The sequence below is a fragment of the Bubalus kerabau genome, chromosome 10 (genome assembly GCF_029407905.1).
Source record: "Bubalus kerabau isolate K-KA32 ecotype Philippines breed swamp buffalo chromosome 10, PCC_UOA_SB_1v2, whole genome shotgun sequence".
Taxonomy (NCBI): domain Eukaryota; kingdom Metazoa; phylum Chordata; class Mammalia; order Artiodactyla; family Bovidae; genus Bubalus; species Bubalus kerabau.
Window position 1 is genome coordinate 72,256,701 of NC_073633.1, and position 16,785 is coordinate 72,273,485.

At 41.3% G+C, this 16,785-nt stretch overlaps 1 protein-coding gene and 1 pseudogene across 1 annotated transcript in view; one reads left to right on the plus strand and one right to left on the minus strand.

Annotated features, from left to right (window-relative positions):
* The first annotated feature begins 768 nt into the window (after positions 1 to 768).
* Positions 769 to 5,892, plus strand: LOC129622118 (palmitoyl-protein thioesterase 1-like; annotated as a pseudogene).
* An 8,560-nt stretch (positions 5,893 to 14,452) lies between these two features.
* Positions 14,453 to 16,785, minus strand: part of GCH1 (GTP cyclohydrolase 1) — a 52,896-nt gene continuing 50,563 nt past the window's right edge. The window contains exons 5-6 of the mRNA XM_055538113.1: positions 15,578 to 15,662; positions 14,453 to 14,756 (exon numbers count right to left, since the gene is read on the minus strand). Of these exons, the coding sequence (XP_055394088.1) occupies positions 14,630 to 14,756; positions 15,578 to 15,662 (212 nt within the window). The 3' untranslated portion in view covers positions 14,453 to 14,629. The remainder of the gene's footprint in view (positions 14,757 to 15,577; positions 15,663 to 16,785) is intronic.

Sequence of the window (16,785 nt, forward strand, 5' to 3'; positions counted from 1 at the left end):
TAACCCTGGGTGGTGGAACCAATTGCTCACAGAGTGACCCACGCAGCTGTTTTCCTGCCCAAGTCGCCTGGGCATGGGCCCCATAGCTTCCCGGTGGGTTCCCCAGGTCTGAGTGATTGTATCTCAGGCTGCTGGCTTATATCCAGGGAAGCCCACCAGAATAACCAAGGGCAATTTTTAAAAATAACAGTTAATAGCGAATAAGGCCTCGAGGGTGCAGGCGCATGGATTATCTAAAAGTTGCCCGTGTGATTTTGATGAACACATATGGTCAAGCATCTTTGATTTAAATAAGCAGACAGATGTGTAATATATATAATATAGAAATAATTTTGTGTGTATATGACTTTGCTTACATAAGCCTTAAATATTTTTGGAAGCAGATGTAAGAAGGTGATACAAAAACAATGACTTTGGGAGTTTCTAGTGGTGGCTGGGAACAGAGAGAAACTTTTCAGTGTATATCCTTTTGTGCATTTCACATTTTATGTGAATGTATTGCCTATTCAAAAAAAAATAAGCCAAAAGTGAAAGAAAACCAAATTTTAAATGAACCTCTGCTTTAGACACTCAGCTCACCAGAATCACTTTTCTTTTGCTAAAATGGTCAAAGTTCTGTAAAATGGCCACATTTGAAGGGGAGAAGTTTTCACTAAACAATTTTTTGAGAAAGCACCCAACATTGATTTTAAAAAAGCACTAGAAATTTATCATCATAACAGATCTTATATTCTAATAGTTACGGAAACCACTTACCACTGTTGAACCATGCAGTCTACCATCGGGCAGAACATACAGCCAGATTGGCTGGAGAAGGAAAGGGTTCTCATTGTGCAGTAATCATAAAGCATTTCATAAAATATTTTGGTGATAGCAGTTACCTGACTCACTCAAGGGTGAAGGTGGGAGTAAGATTTTCCTTAATATTCTTTTCTGCCATTTGAATTTTGTGCTAAGTACAACATATTACCAGTTTAAAATATATATGCAGTATTTTTAAAGTGTGAGCATTAAGACTGTGTGATCAGCTAGAACTACAGGTAGCTGATTCACACCTCCCCCAACCCCCCCACCACACTTTAAAGTTACTCCCAGCAGCACTTATGAGTTCAAAGGGCAAAGTCTATTGTGGACACCTTCAAAAATCTGATTCTATATATTGAGGCTGACACATTCTGCGGGTGGAAAACTCTGTTTTAGCAAATACTGCACAATAATCAAACGTGGGTGGGCCTGATCATAAAATCTAAAATTAAAATAAAATCTGATTCCAATTCAAAAGAGTGGGTGCTCAGAGGTTCAGAGGTCAACTGGAAAAGACTGTTCATTTACAACAGTGAGCTAGAGATGATCTCGTGGTTTAGGACCATTGGTTAACAAGGTGACCAACAGATGGAGAGCCAAGACAGGAACCCCCTCTCTTTAACCCAGTGGCCAGAAGGCAAGTCATTTAATTCTCCCTAAACCCCAACTTCAAGGTCAGGAGGGGCCCATGAGGAGATACCCCTCATCCAAGGTAAGGAGCAGTGGCTGTGCTTTGCTGGAGCAGCTGTGAAGAGATACCCCATGTCCAAGGTAAGAGAAACCCAAGTAAGACAGTATGTGTTGCGAGAGGGCATCAGAGGGCAGACACATTGAAACCATAATCACAGAAAACTAGTCAATCTGATCACATGGACCACACCCTTGTCTAACTCAATGAAAATAAGCCATGCTGTGTGGGGTCACACAAGACAGGAAGGTCATGGTGGAGAGGTCTGACAGAATGTGGTCCACTGGAGAAGGGAATGGCAAACCACTTCAGTATTCTTGCCTTGAGAACCCCATGAACAGTATGAAAAGGCAAAATGATAGGATACTGAAAGAGAAACTCCCCAGGTCAGTAGGTGCCCAATATGCTACTGGAGATCAGTGGAGAAATAACTCCAGAAAGAATGAAGGGATAGAGCCAAAGCAAAAAGAATACCCAGCTGTGGATGTGACTGGTGATAGAAGCAAGGTCCGATGCTGTAAAGAGCGATATTGCATAGGAACCTGGAATGTTAGGTCCATGAATCAAGGCAAATTGGAAGTGGTCAAACAGGAGATGGCAAGAGTGAACGTCGACATTCTAGGAATCAGCGAACTAAAATGGACTGGAATGGGTGAATTTAACTCAGATGACCATTGTATCTACTACTGTGGACAGGAATCCCTTAGAAGAAATGGAGTAGCCATCATGGTCAACAAAAGAGTCTGAAATGCAGTACTTGGATACAATTTCAAAAACGACAGAATGATCTCTGTTCATTTCCAAGGAAAACCATTCAATATCATGATGATCCAAGCCTATGCCCCAACCAGTAACGCTGAAGAAGCTGAAGTTGAACGGTTCTATGAAGACCTACAAGACCTTTTAGAACTAACAGCCAAAAAAGATGTTCTTTTCATTATAGGGGACTGGAATACAAAAGTAGGAAGTCAAGAAACACCTGGGGTAACAGGCAAATTTGGCCTTGGAATACAGAATGAAGCACAGCAAAGACTAATAGGGTTTTGCCAAGAGAACGCACTGGTCATAGCAAACACCCTCTTCCAATAACACAAGAGAAGGCTCTACACATGGACATCACCAGATGGTCAACACCAAAATCAGATTGATTATATTCTTTGCAGCCAAAGATGGAGAAGCTCTATACAGCCAGCAAAAACAAGACTGGGAGCTGATTGTGGCTCAGATCATGAACTCCTTATTGCCAAATTCAGACTTAAATTGAAGAAAGTAGGGAAAACCACTACACCATTCAGGTATGACCTATATCAAATCCCTTATGATTATACAGTGGAAGTGAGAAATAGATTTAAGGGACTAGATCTGATAGAGTGCCTAACGAACTATGGATGGAGGTTCATGACATTGTACTGGAGACAGGGATCAAGACCATCCCCACAGAAAAGAAATGCAAAAAAGCAAAATGGCTGTCTGGAGAGGCCTTACAAATAGCTGTGAAAAGAAGAGAAGCAAAAAGCAAAGGAGAAAAGGAAAGATATAAGCATCTGAATGCAGAGTTCCAAAGAATAGCAAGGCGAGATAAGAAAGCCTTCCTCAGTGATCAATGCAAAGAAATAGAGGAAAACAACAGAATGGGAAAGACTAGAGATCTCTTCAAGAAAATTAGAGATACCAAGGGAACATTTCATGCAAAGCTGGGCTTGATAAAGGATAGAAATGGTATGGACCTAACAGAAGCAGATGATATTAAGAAGAGGTGGCAGGAATACACAGAAGAACTGTACAAAAAAGATCTTCATGACCCAGATAATCACGATGGTGTGATCACTCACCTAGAGCCAGACATTCTGGAATGTGAAGTCAAGTGGGCCTTAGAAAGCATCACTACGAACAAAGCTAGTGGAGGTGATGGAATTCCAGTTGAGCTATTCCAAATCCTGAAAGATGATGCTGTGAAAGTGCTGCACTCAATATGCCAGCACATTTGGAAAACTCAGCAGTGGCCATAGCACTGGAAAAGGTCAGTTTTCATTCCAATCCCAAAGAAAGGCAATGCCAAAGAATGCTCAAACTATCACACAATTGCACTCATCTCACACGCTAGTAAAGGAATGCTCAAAATTCTCCAAGCCAGGCTTCAGCAAAACGTGAACCGTGAACTTCCAGATGTTCAAGCTGGTTTTAGAAAAGGCAGAGGAACCAGAGATCAAATTGCCAACATCTGCTGGATATGGAAAAAGCAAGAGAGTTCCAGAAAAAACATCTATTTCTGCTTTATTGACTATGCCAAAGCCTTTGACTGTGTGGATCACAATAAACTGTGGACAATTCTGAAAGAGATGGGAACACCAGACCACCTGACCTGCCTCTTGAGAAACCTATATGCAGGTCAGGAAGCAACAGTTAGAACTGGACATGGAACAACAGACTGGTTCCAAATAGGAAAAGGAGTATGTCAAGGCTGTATATTGTCACCCTGCTTATTTAACTTATATGCAGAGTACATCATGAGAAACGCTGGGCTGGAAGAAGCACAAGCTGGAATCAAGATTGCCGGGAGAAATATCAATAACCTCAGATATGCAGATGACACCACCCTTATGGCAGAAAGTGAAGAGGAACTCAAAAGCCTCTTGATGAAAGTGAAAGAGGAAAGTGAAAAAGTTGGCTTAAAGCTCAACATTCAGAAAATGAAGATCATGGCATCTGGTCCCATCACTTCATGGGAAATAGATGGGGAAACAGTGGAAACAGTGTCAGACTTTATTTTAGGGGGTTCCAAAATCACTGCAGATGGTGACTGCAGCCATTAAATTAAAAGATGCTTCCTCCTTGGAAGGAAAGTTATGACCAACCTAGATAGCATATTCAAAAGCAGAGGCATTACTTTGCCAACAAATGTCCATCTAGTCAAGGCTATGGTTTTTCCTGTGGTCATGTCTGGATGTGAGAGTTGGACTGTGAAGAAAGCTGAGCGCTGAAGAATTGATGCTTTTGAACTGTGGTGTTGGAGAAGACTCTTGAGAGTCCCTTGGACTGCAAGAAGATCCAACCAGTCCATCCTAAAGGAGATCAGTCCTGGGTGTTCATTGGAAGGACTGAGCTGAAGCTGAAACTCCAATACTTTGGCCGCCTCATGTGAAGAGTTGACTCATTGGAAAAGACCCTGATGCTGGGAGGTATTGGGGGCAGGAGGAGAAGGGGATGACAGAGGATGAGATGGCTGGATGGCATCACTGACTCAATGGACATGAGTTTGAGTGAACTCCGGGAGTTGGTGATGGACAGGGAGGCCTGGCGTGCTACGATTCATGGGGTTGCCAAGAGTTGATCATGATTGAGCAACTGAATTGAACTGAAGCCTCAACTTGCTCACTGATAAAATGAAATAAATGTTCTTAACAAAACTTGAGAGTGCTGTCATGTGATTGAATCAAGATAGTGGCTCTTGGCTCTCATTTTCCTTCCAGGGTCCTGCACGCCCCTAGTGCTAGGGCATTGTGACCCATTGGCACCACTGCCCCTGATGGGTCTAAAGTGGTAAGCAGTCTCTGTAACTATCAGAATGTAAGATGCATTATGATCATTATTTCTGGCATGGGATGGGAGATAGCTGTTGTAATCCCTTAAGCATGGGTGATAGTTTAAAAAATGGTTGAGAAGAAAATACCTGAAATTTATGTCTTATCTTTAGGGATTGGTAAGACGCTGATAGAGGATGTGGTGAACAGCTTCTTTTTGAATCTCGGCTTCCAAGTAACAACAATTTGCCAGATTCTTGCTAAAGATCCTAGGTTTCAGTAAGGCTACAATGCTATGGGATCCTCCCAGGGAGGCCAATTTCTACGGGCAGTGTCTCAGAGATGCCCATCACCTCCCATGATCAATCTCATCTCAGTTGGAGGACAACATCAAGGTGTGTTTAGACTTCCTTGGTGCCTGGGAGAAAGCGCTCACATCTATGACTTGATCAGAAAAACACTGGATGTTGGGCTTACAGACAAAGCTGTGCCAGCACGCCTGGTGCAAGCAGATACTGGCACAAGCCTGTAAAGGAGGCCAGGTACCACAACCAGAGCATCTTCTGGGCAGATATTAATCAGAGAGGTGTCACTGAGTCCTCCAAGAAGAACCTGATGGCCCTGAAGAAGTTTGTGATGGTGAAATTCCTCAATAATTCCACTGTGGACCCCATGGATTCTGAGGAGTTTGGATTTTACAGAAGTGGCCAAGCCAAGAAAACCATTCCCTCACAGGAGAGCACCCTATACACAGAGGACTGCCTGGGGCTAAAGGCAATGGAAGATACTGGTCAGCAAGTGTTCCTGGCTTTAGAAGGAGACCATCGCCAACTGTCTGAAGAATGGTTTTAGGCCCACATCATACCCTTCCTTGAGTGAAACCCTCATAGTCTGCACCAGAGTTCAGGGAACCCCTCACACTTCCAAACCAGTTTCCTCCATGCCCAAGCCTGAGCTCAGATCCAGCTAGCAATTAATCCTCTCTAGTTACCATCTAACATGCCTGTCTGGAAAGATCCAAGATACGAATCTTATCCTTTGTCTCATCCTATCAGCATATGGTTTGTTGAAATCTGGAAGATTTCTCTTCCGACCTCAAAAAAAGCTAAAATACAGGAAATGTAAATTATCAGTTCTCAGGGTTTGGGGTTTCATCTTGATTTTAACATTCTTTTACAGTGTTTGTGGGTTGGTCAAAAGTTTCCTTCAGTTTATAAGTAAAAATAGAAGACACATTTTTCATTTTCACCAAGAACTTTATTGAACAATATACTCACGATTTTATTCTACTACCTTCTGCCATTTTTCAAGCAACTTCATAATTCCATCTTCCCAAAACTTTTTATCTTTTTGAGCAAAGAACAATTTCAGGTGTTTTTTTACAGTCCTCTAGGGAATTGGAATTTTTTCCATTAACAGAATTTTGTAAAGACTGAAATAAATGGAAATCTGAAGGTGCAATGTTTGGCAAACAGGCAGATGAATCAGAACTTCCCAGCCCAGTTGTAACAAAGCTTGGTCATCAAAGAAACGTGCAATCTTGCATTACTCTGATGAAAGATTATGCATTTTCTGTTCCCTAATTCCAGATGTTTTTTGTCGAGTGCTGCTTTCAGTTGGTCTACTTTGGAGCAGTACTTGCTGGAATTTATCATTTGGTTTTCCAGAAGGAGCTTATAATAGAGGACTCCCAATGCCACCATATACACATCACCAAGACCTGCCTTTGGTGTGGTGGTTCATTTCAATAGCCCCATGAACTCTTCCATTCCATATTATTGTACAGTATCCACTTTTCATCACTCATTACAATATGTTTTAAAAGTGAAATGTTTTCTTTACATTTAAATGGAGAATCACGTGCAGAAATACGGTCAAGAAGGTGCCACCCCACTCCTGCTTGATTTACATGGACCCCAAACATCAAAGTGACTAACATAATCAAGCTGATGCAAATGATATTCTGTGCTCGATTTGGATATTTTGAATTTGTCAGCTATCTCCCACATGTTATAATGTTGATTTTTCTCAATTGATGTCTCAATTTGATCGCTATCAACTTCAACTGGTCTACCTAGCCATGGAGCATCATCCAGTGGGAAATCTCCAGCAAGCTTCAGAAGCTTCATAAACCACTTTTGACATTTCCGATCAGTCACAGCCCCTTTTGCATACACTGCCCAAATCTTTTTGTGTGTGTTTCAGTAGTGTTTTAACTTTTCTTGAAATAATAAAGCATAATATGCCAAAATGTTGCTTTTTTCTTCTATCTTCAATATTTAAATGGCTACACAAAACTTCAGCAATTTTTTTTAATGCACACTGATATGACAGCTGTCACAATACAATCTAATAGAATTGTTTCGAATGAAGTTAAAGACAATTAAGTGCTACTAGTACCAGTCAATCCTAAAGGAAATCAGTCCTGAATAATCATTGGAAGGACTGATGCTGAAGCTGAAACTCCAATACTTTGGCCACCTGATGTGAAGAACTGACTCATTTGAAAAGACCCTGATGCTGGGAAAGATTGAAGGCAGGAGGAGAAGAAGACAACAGAGGATGAGATGGTTGGATGGCATCACCGACTCAATGGACATGAGTCTGAGTAAGCTCTGGGAGTTGGTGATGGACAGGGAATCCTGAAGTACTGCAGTCCATGGGGTCACAAAAAGTCGGACACAACTGAGCGACTGGACTAAGTGCTGGCTTATAGGAAAAACTGAACAAACTTTTTGCCCAAACCAATAGTTAAAGGTTCACGAGAATTCATTGTTGACCTATTGATGTTTTAAGTACACAAGATATTTCTACTGTTCTAATTATCTTCTAAATATTAAATGTATATGGAAATTCTGCTAAAATGATCAAGCATTGACCTAAGTCACCTTCAGCCCTCTGTTAGAAGGTGATTTTGACAACTGTTTAGCAAGAAAAAGATAAGATTTTAGATGAGAACTTCAACCTCACATGCTTCTTGCTCACAGATGAGTCAGCTTTCAGAAGGACCTAGCAATGAGAAGTTTTGCCTGAGATTAGATATGCTTAAAGTTACTTTCCAAATGACCACTGTGAAATAATTACATGGTCCTTGGTTGTTTTAAACTGATTTTTACTTACTAGCGTTTCTGTTTCTCATTCAGTTTACCCTTAGATTTTACAAGTGACATTGCCCTACAAAAAGAAAAGTCTCCATAATGAAATACACCAGTCAAGATCAAATATGACTTTAAAGATTAGTGTCATCACATGGGTGACATGAGAAACCTCCAAAAAGACAAGTATCTTTGTCTATTCATTTGGCACATTTTCAAATATCTAAAAAGAGGAGAAACTTCTAAAACCCGGAGAAAATTAACAAAACCTAAGTATGACAGCCTCAGAGGAAGTTTTGATACACACCCTGGCATTTCATCACAGCTCTCCCTCAACACAGCCTTCTCAGCACCAATCAACAGCCAAACCACAGCTCTCTGGGCAGCACGGTCAGTTCCCAAAGTTCAAGGATTTCTCAAAAGGTCAGAGTTGTGGACACATTGCTCAAACCAAACAAGAGAATGTGAAATAAGAGGAAAAGCGGATGGACACATTAGGGGCTTGCACTGCATGTGCTAGGAGTCATCCCAACAGGATTTGTAAGCAAGTCATAACTACACCATTATGGAGAGCATTAAAAGAACCCCAACCTAAGACTGGGTGTGTCACTCACTTCCCTCCAGTCAGCCAGAGCCTGGTATTCATGCTCAGAGGGCCATGGAAATATTAAGTAATTGAAGTCAGGCACACAAACACTCCAATTGGCCCATCTAAAACCCTGGAATTCCCCAGGATCAGGCCAGCAAAGTGATGTCCAGACTTGTGGGATTCACCATTTCCAGTCCTACAATAACACTTCCTCCTTAACTCAAATCTTGAAAGCCAAGGAAACCACCATGATGAAGCCAAGGAAGTCATGTGGTAGATGTTTTAAAACTGAAGCCTGTCCAGAAAGGACAGACCCTCCCAAAAAAGGAGGAGTGAACTCTGTTCCATACGTGGGAGGATGACTCTGAGCTACGAAACAAAGGAGCGCTGTGTCCCAGGTGAAGGCTGAGCAGGACCAAACTGGGGGGTGGTGGGGGGGCGGGCTGCCTCAGGAGTAGAGTACAAGGTCATGGAGGAGTGCTGTAGAAGAAAATGACCCTTCTCTTACTCTCAGCTGAAGTTTCCCTTGGTTGGACAGCCATAGACATTCCAGCATTTAACATTTCTTGGGGGTAAACATAGGGCTTCTCAAGAGCAAATGACCAAATAAATGGTAAAAGAAAATATGGAAGAAAGGGAACAAGAGTGAATCTACAGCTTTAAAAAGGCTGTGAAAACACATCAACCAAAAAAACAATCTAAAGAGGAAATAAAGAAAATAATTCCATTACCAAGAATAAAATCTTGGAACATGAATGATTTTTATGGCAGTGAAACTACTCTGTATGATACTATAATGGTGACTACATATTGCAGATGGTGACTGCAGCCATGAGATTAAAAGACGCTTCCTCCTTGGAAGGAAAGTTATGACCAACCTAGATAGCATATTCAAAAGCAGAGACATTACTTTGCCAACAAAGGTCCGTCTAGTCAAGGCTATGGTTTTTCCAGTGGTCACGCGTGGATGTGAGAGTTGGACTGTGAAGAAAGCTGAGTGCCGAAGAATTGATGCTTTTGAACTGTGGTGTTGGAGAAGACTCTTGAGAGTCCCTTGGACTACAAGGAGATCCAACCAGTCCATCCTAAAGGAGATCAGTCCTGGGTGTTCATTGGAAGGACTGATGCTGAAGCTGAAACTCCAGTACTTTGGCCACCTCATGCAAAGAGTTGACTCATTGGAGAAGACCCTGATGCTGGGAGGGATTGGGGGCAGGAGGAGAAGGGGACGACAGAGGATGAGATGGCTGGATGGCATCACCGACTGGATGGACATGAGTTTGGGTAAACTCTGGGAGTTGGTGATGGACAGGGAGGCCTGGCATGCTGCGATTCATGGGGCTACAAAGAGTCGGACATGACTGAGTGACTGAACTGAACGTATTATTATACATTCGTCTAAACCCATAGAATGTACAACACCAAGAGTGAAACCTCATGTAAACAGTCGACTTTGAGAGACTATGATGTATTGGTGTAGGTTCATCAGTTGTAACAAGTGTACCACTGTGGCTGGGGATGTTGATAAGGGGAAGCTGCACATGAGTAGGGCAGAAGGTATATGGGAGTGTGATTGCTGGATTACATGGTAACTCTATTTTTAGTTTTTTGAGGAACTTCTGTATTGTTCTCCATAGTGGCTGCACCAATTTACATTCCCACCAACAATGTACAAGGGTTCCTTTTTTTCCACACCATCTCTAGCCTTTATTACTTGTAGATTTTTTGATGATAGCCATTTTGATTGGTGTTAGGTGATACAGTATTATAGTTTTGATCTGCATTTTTCTAGTAATTAGTGATATTGAGCATTTTTTCATATGCCTGTTGGTCAACTGTATGTCTTTTGGAAAAATGTTTATTCAGGTCTTCTGCCTATTTTTTGCTTGTTTTTTTTTTTTTCCATATATATATATTGAGCTGTACTTGGTGCTTGGATATTTTGGAAATTAATCCATCTTCAGTCACATGGTTTGCAAATATTTTCTCTCATTCCATAGGTTGTCTTTTCATGTTGTTTATGGCTTCCTTTGCTGTGTAAAAGTTTACATCCCATTTATTCATTTATACTTTTATTTCTATTATTCTAGAAGGGAAAGGGAAGTCACTCAGTCATGTCCGACTCTTCACGACCCTATGGACTGCAGCCCACCAGGCTCCTCCGTCCATGGGATTCTCCAGGCAAGAGTACTGGAGTGGGTTGCCATTGCCTTCTCCAATTACTCTAGAAGATGGATCCAAAAAAATATTGCTGCAATTTGTGTCAGAAAGTATTCTGCCTATGTTTTCCTCTAGGAGTTTTATAATATCTGGTCTCTAGTCCATTTCGGGAGAAGGCAATGGCACCCCACTCCAGTACTCTTGCCTAGAAAATCCCATGGATGGAAGAGCCTGGTAGGCTGCAGACCATGGGGTTGCTAAGAGTTGGACACGACTGAGTGACTTCACTTTTACTTTTCCCTTTCATACATTGGAGAAGGAAATGGCAACCCACTCCAGTGTTCTTGCCTGGAGAATCCCAGGGATGGTGGAGCCTGGTGGGCTGCCATCTATGGGGTCGCACAGAGTCGGACACGACTGAAGCAACTTAGCAGCAGCAGCAGCAGCAGCAGTCCATTTCGAGTTTATTTTTGTGTATGGTGTTAGAGAATGGTTTAATTTTATTCTTTTATTTATAGCTGTTCAGTTTTCCCAGCACCACTTACTGAAGGGACTGTCTTCTCTGCTGTATATTGTTGCCTTCTTTGTCATACATTGGCCATAAGTGCAAGGGTTTATTTCTTGGCTCTGTTTTGTTTCACTGATCTGTTTCAGTTTTTGTCCAGTACTGTAGCTTTGATTGCTGTAGCTTTGTAGTATAGTCCAGTCAGAGGGCATAATTTCTCCAGCTCTGTTCTTTCAACCAATTTAATCTTTAGTGGAAAAAAACTCAGAAGCAGCAACTTGGGCTTATTGGGCAGCTCATTGTTTTATTGACACCTGTGAGTTGAGGTTTTCAGGAATGTTTCAGGAATTCCCTAGTGGCCCAGTGAATAGGACTCTGCACTTTCACTGCCAAGGGTGTGGATTGGATCCATGGGAGGTAAACTAAGGTCCCACAAGCTGTGTGGCATGGCCAAAAAAACCCAGGAATGTTTTGTTCTTTCCTAGCTTAGGTGATTAGGTTCACTATCTATAGGCTATCATATCCTTCAAGGAGAAGCAGACCACTATAGTGGCCCCGGCTCCTGGACAGGCTGACAATCAGTGAGGGCTGGGGCCTCTGCTACTTGGAGTGGGGAATGGGAAGACTGCCCAAGAGATGGATTGATGAGGTCACCAGGCATGGACAGAAAAGAGGCAGCAAACTTTTCCTCCTACTTGGAAGTTTCCAGGCAGGCTCTTCCGTATGAAAGACAGAGAAACTCTTCTACTCCATGCACTGCACAGTTCCCTGCCCCAGCCAGCTCTTCTCTCCTCAGCTGCTCCCACACAGAAAGCAGTGCCAGTTCTCAGGAGCTGCAGTTACCCAAAGTTAGGCTTAGAACAGGGACATGAGAGTCATTCAGATTCCTTACTCTTACCCTAGATCTCCCCTTCCCATTACTGCAGGAGGGTGAGGAAAGTAATATCCAAAGGGAGACAGAGAGCCGGGGGTAAATTTATGTTCTGGGATTTATAATCTAATAGCTTGGTGGCTGAGAGAAGCCATTATGAAGGGTATCTTTGCTAAAATAGAATGCAATAAAAATAATTGAGTGGTTCAAAAAGAAACTATTTTCACAAGAACAAAGTCATAACAGTTTAATAATTTAAATAAAACCAACTTCAGGAACAATATACACCATACATAAAAGTTGAACAATTAAATTGAATAGTGTATTTAAATGCATCAAATTCTTAAAAACTCCTGAAATGAACTCAAGGCCATGGATATGAAAAGGTAATTTTGAATAACTTACAGACCAGAGTAAAACAGACAAGGTAGTTACTCTGCATTTACCAATACTCTAGACTGATACCATGGATATTTTAAACTTTTATGAGAACACTTCTAAGGAATCTTAAAGAGTTAAAAAGGACTACAATTGATTTCAGGAAGATGAATTAACAGCTAACAATCTCTTTGGTCCTCCAAGTCACAGCTGTAAAAACTTTAAAATATTAAGCATGAGATGAATGTTAATTCTATCTCTGTCTAAATTTTAAACAGGATAATGTCTATATCAGGTTAGATTTTAAAAGGAACTCAGAATCAACCACCAAACTACTTTAGAAACTCCAAATATAGAAAAAAATAAAAGGAACTAGAAGTAGGGAAGAGTTAAAATTAAAAAAAAAAAAAAACAACAAAAAACACCTCTGCCATCTTGCCCTTGCATAAGCCAAACAGTATCAGAGTGGCAGAGACAGAACTGCCAGAGTTACAGCAAGTATGTAGTTAATCCTTGTTAAGGTAACAGGATAAATTTGAAGAGCACAGTGTCAGCCTTCTCCATGTCAGAGACTTCTCCATGGAATAACCGTGTTTGTTTTTGCAGAGAGTTGGGGTTTTTAGCTGTTGTTGTTTGTTTCGATTTGGCCCACACTGCCCCAGTGGAGGAAATTTTAAGATAATCATTAATAAGACAGCAGCTTCCTGGGCTAAAAGACCTATCCCACTTGAACAGTCACACCAAAGATAAGATCCACTTGGACCACACGGGAAACTAGTATACCAGTTTCCAGTATTTTACACTCATTCCAGAAAATGATGGTGCATTTTCACAGACACCAACAAAATCGCTTTCATTAGACATGGGACAGAGCTCAAAACAGTTCACTGCAATCTGCATTCTCTCACATTCACGGAAGCTATGGTTCTGCAAACCTGAAAATGATGGACACTTTCAAAAGTTTCTGTAAATACTTAGAAAAATATTTGACAGGTAAAAAAAATTTTTTTTGAGGCATCTACAAGGAACTCACAAAGTAAGCTCCCAAGAAAAATGAAAAGGTAGAACTGTGAGAACTAGTTATTTGCAATGTCAGGACTAAGTCTTATAAAATAATGGCTTTTTTTAAAAAAAAGGCCAAAGGTATCTACACTCTAAATGGTGTGATATTCTCCTCAAGGCACAGAGAGTTAAATGTCTAAATCCCTGTATATTGACATGAGAATATACTCGTAAACAACTCCAGGAACTAATTTCCTGTACTTGAATTTTAAAAAGAATAGAAGGTAGAAATTGCCTTTTTAACTCATAACGAAATTAAAATACATAGATATTCCACTTACCTTCCCTTGGTGACATGTTACAACTGGATAGTTTAAAAAATATATAAAAAATTAAGTGTCACTGGTGGTTAAATAATCATAATTAAAGTGGAGCCTTTTGGATTTTGAATTTGCAGAGCAATGCTGCATACTGTATATAAATTATTTCAAGCACGACACCATTTTTGTTTGGAGAGGGTAAAATAAACATATTGACCATAATTTTCTCCCATTCCCAACATTCCTATGCTTCTGAATCAAATTACCATACTCTGAACAAAACACATGAATCCTTCTCCCTTCCCAGCACCCTCAGGTTACCTGAAAGGCAGTGGTTTTATACAAGTAACTTACACTATCCTGGAGAAGGGAATGGCTACCCACTCCAGTATTCTTGCCTGGAGAATTCCAGGGACAGAGGAGCCTGGCGGGCTACAGTCCATGGGGTTGCAACTTACACTATTGGCAGTTTTCTTGAATGTTGCCACTAAAAGGTGGCAAGAAGAAAATTCAGGGCTCACCCCTTAATTAATTACTTTTATTTGACTTGCTATAAATAATTATTAAATACAATTAATGACAAAGATGAGAGTTTACATCTGTAACAACTGGAAGTGGAATGTACAAACAATTAAGACCAGACAAAACAATGCTTCTAGCTGCACGATCTGAAAACCACGTGGCACAAGCTGAGGCTCAGCTCTTGATGAGGCTCAGAAACTCTTCCCGGGTCTTCGGGTCCTCCCGGAACACCCCCAACATTGTGCTCGTCACGGTTCTGCTGTTCATTTTCTGCACTCCTCGCATTACCATACACATGTGTCTATGAAACAAGGCAACAAAGGTAGTCCATGGAGTAGACAGTTGCTGGTTTGGTTTTTAAATAAAAGCAGCCCAAAAGATTAAATCACAGTTATCAAGTATGTCAAAATGTCACTTCTTAGATAAATTTGTTCTAAAACATTTTTTAAAGTTCCTAAGCCTTACAGCTTTTATTGTTATCAATGGTTGGGTCCTTAACGCGTCCAGTCAGAGGAGGAAAAGTGGAATTTTCTTCCTGGATGAAACTAATACAAAGGTCTACAGAGATCCACAACTTCCAGAGAAAAAGAAATTCAGAGTTCTCACTTGATCCATCCTCAGGACCAAGTCAGCACTTAGCTGCTGCTGCTGCTGATAAGTCGCTTCAGTCGTGTTCGACTCTGTGCGACCCCATAGATGGCAGCCCATCAGGCTCCCCCGTCCCTGGGAATCTCCAGGCAAGCAGCACTTAGCTGGCCTAGGTGTTCAGAGAAGTACTGAGGCACACTGGTCTCACCAAGCGGGATCCAGAGAACGGTGACCCAAGTGGGTGAAGTTAGCCAGCAGTGCACAAAGAATGGGTGAAAACTGCCCACAAGATGTACATAATCCTCAAAATTCAGAAGAAGTGTCTTCAGTTGCCCTTTTTACTTGTTTTTAGGTACAACTCTTTATTTTTTAAATATGTGATAACATATTCGGAAAACTCTGCTCAAAGAATCAAAGAGCTAAATAAATCATTAGCTGTTACTGTTGTGTACATTCACTACACCTAAGCCTATGACTCCCTACACCTCCAACCCCAAAAACCACTATGACATTATTAAATGCAAACAGACTTACGTTGCTTCAACCACGACCCCCACTCCAGCAGGTCGCAAGGCCTCTATGATTGCTACGGCAATTTGTTTCGTAAGGCGCTCCTGAACTGTGGATGTGACAAGGAGCTCAGTGAGTCTGACACGAACAGACAGCTGGAAGCTTTTGCTGTTTCTAGAATATTTGAAATCTTAAAAGCAACACTTTGGTGAGGTTGAAGAGCCACCACCTTTCACCAATGTGCTTGCTCTGCTGCCCAGGCCACTGGACGCCACTGTTCACCTCCCTCGCCTGCCGTACAGGCACCAAAGGGAACTGAGGAAGCCCCGGCGCCCTCCAGCGCCACTGGAGAGAACAGATTAGAATGACGACTGTCTCTTACATGTGCACAAAGACCGACAGAATCCTGACAACACGCGCCCCACGTACAGAGAGCAAAATAAATGAATACACAGCTTGCAACAGGATTAACAAAGGGGCTATAGTCCAATTATTAAATTGCTCTTAGAGCCATGTTGACAACCAATGATTTAACCTAAATTTTCCTGTGCTGAATAAACAATATCTTTGAAAACATAAGTGTTCACTGCAGCACTGCATTTATTTGAAAATTGACAAAATCCCCAAATATCAGAGCAGGAATTGGTTAAATCATGCCACGGCCCAGCTGTACAATGGAATGTTGAACAGTCAGCAAAATAAAAGACATGGTTATGTGTATGTGAAAAAAAAAAGTTTAAGATTTGGTAAGGGAAAAAAGGGTGAAGCCTGTTTTCAAATACATAATAAAAGTAAGTTGATTTTTAAAATGTTGGTATATGCAATAAAATATGAAAGTGAAAGTGTCAGTCACTCAGTCTTCTCTGACTCTTCACAACCCCATGGACTGTAGCTCATCAGGCTCCTCTGTCCGTGGGATTTTTCAGACAAGAATACTGGAGTGGGTTGCTATTTCCTTCTCCAGGGGATCTTTCCGACCCAGGAACTGAACCCAGGTCTCCTGCATTACAGGCAGATTCTTTACCATCTGAGCCATTAGGGAAGGTGGAATCTGCAAATACAATGATTTTTTCTGGAAGCCTGAAATATAGTAGACTTTCTCTTTCTGTTTTATATTCCCAACAAAGTTTTTTTTTTACTCTTTTATTTATTTATTGTGTGCCATGCCATGCGGCTTGAGGGAATCTTAGTTCTCTGATTAGGGATTGAACCTGGGTCACCACAGTGAAAGC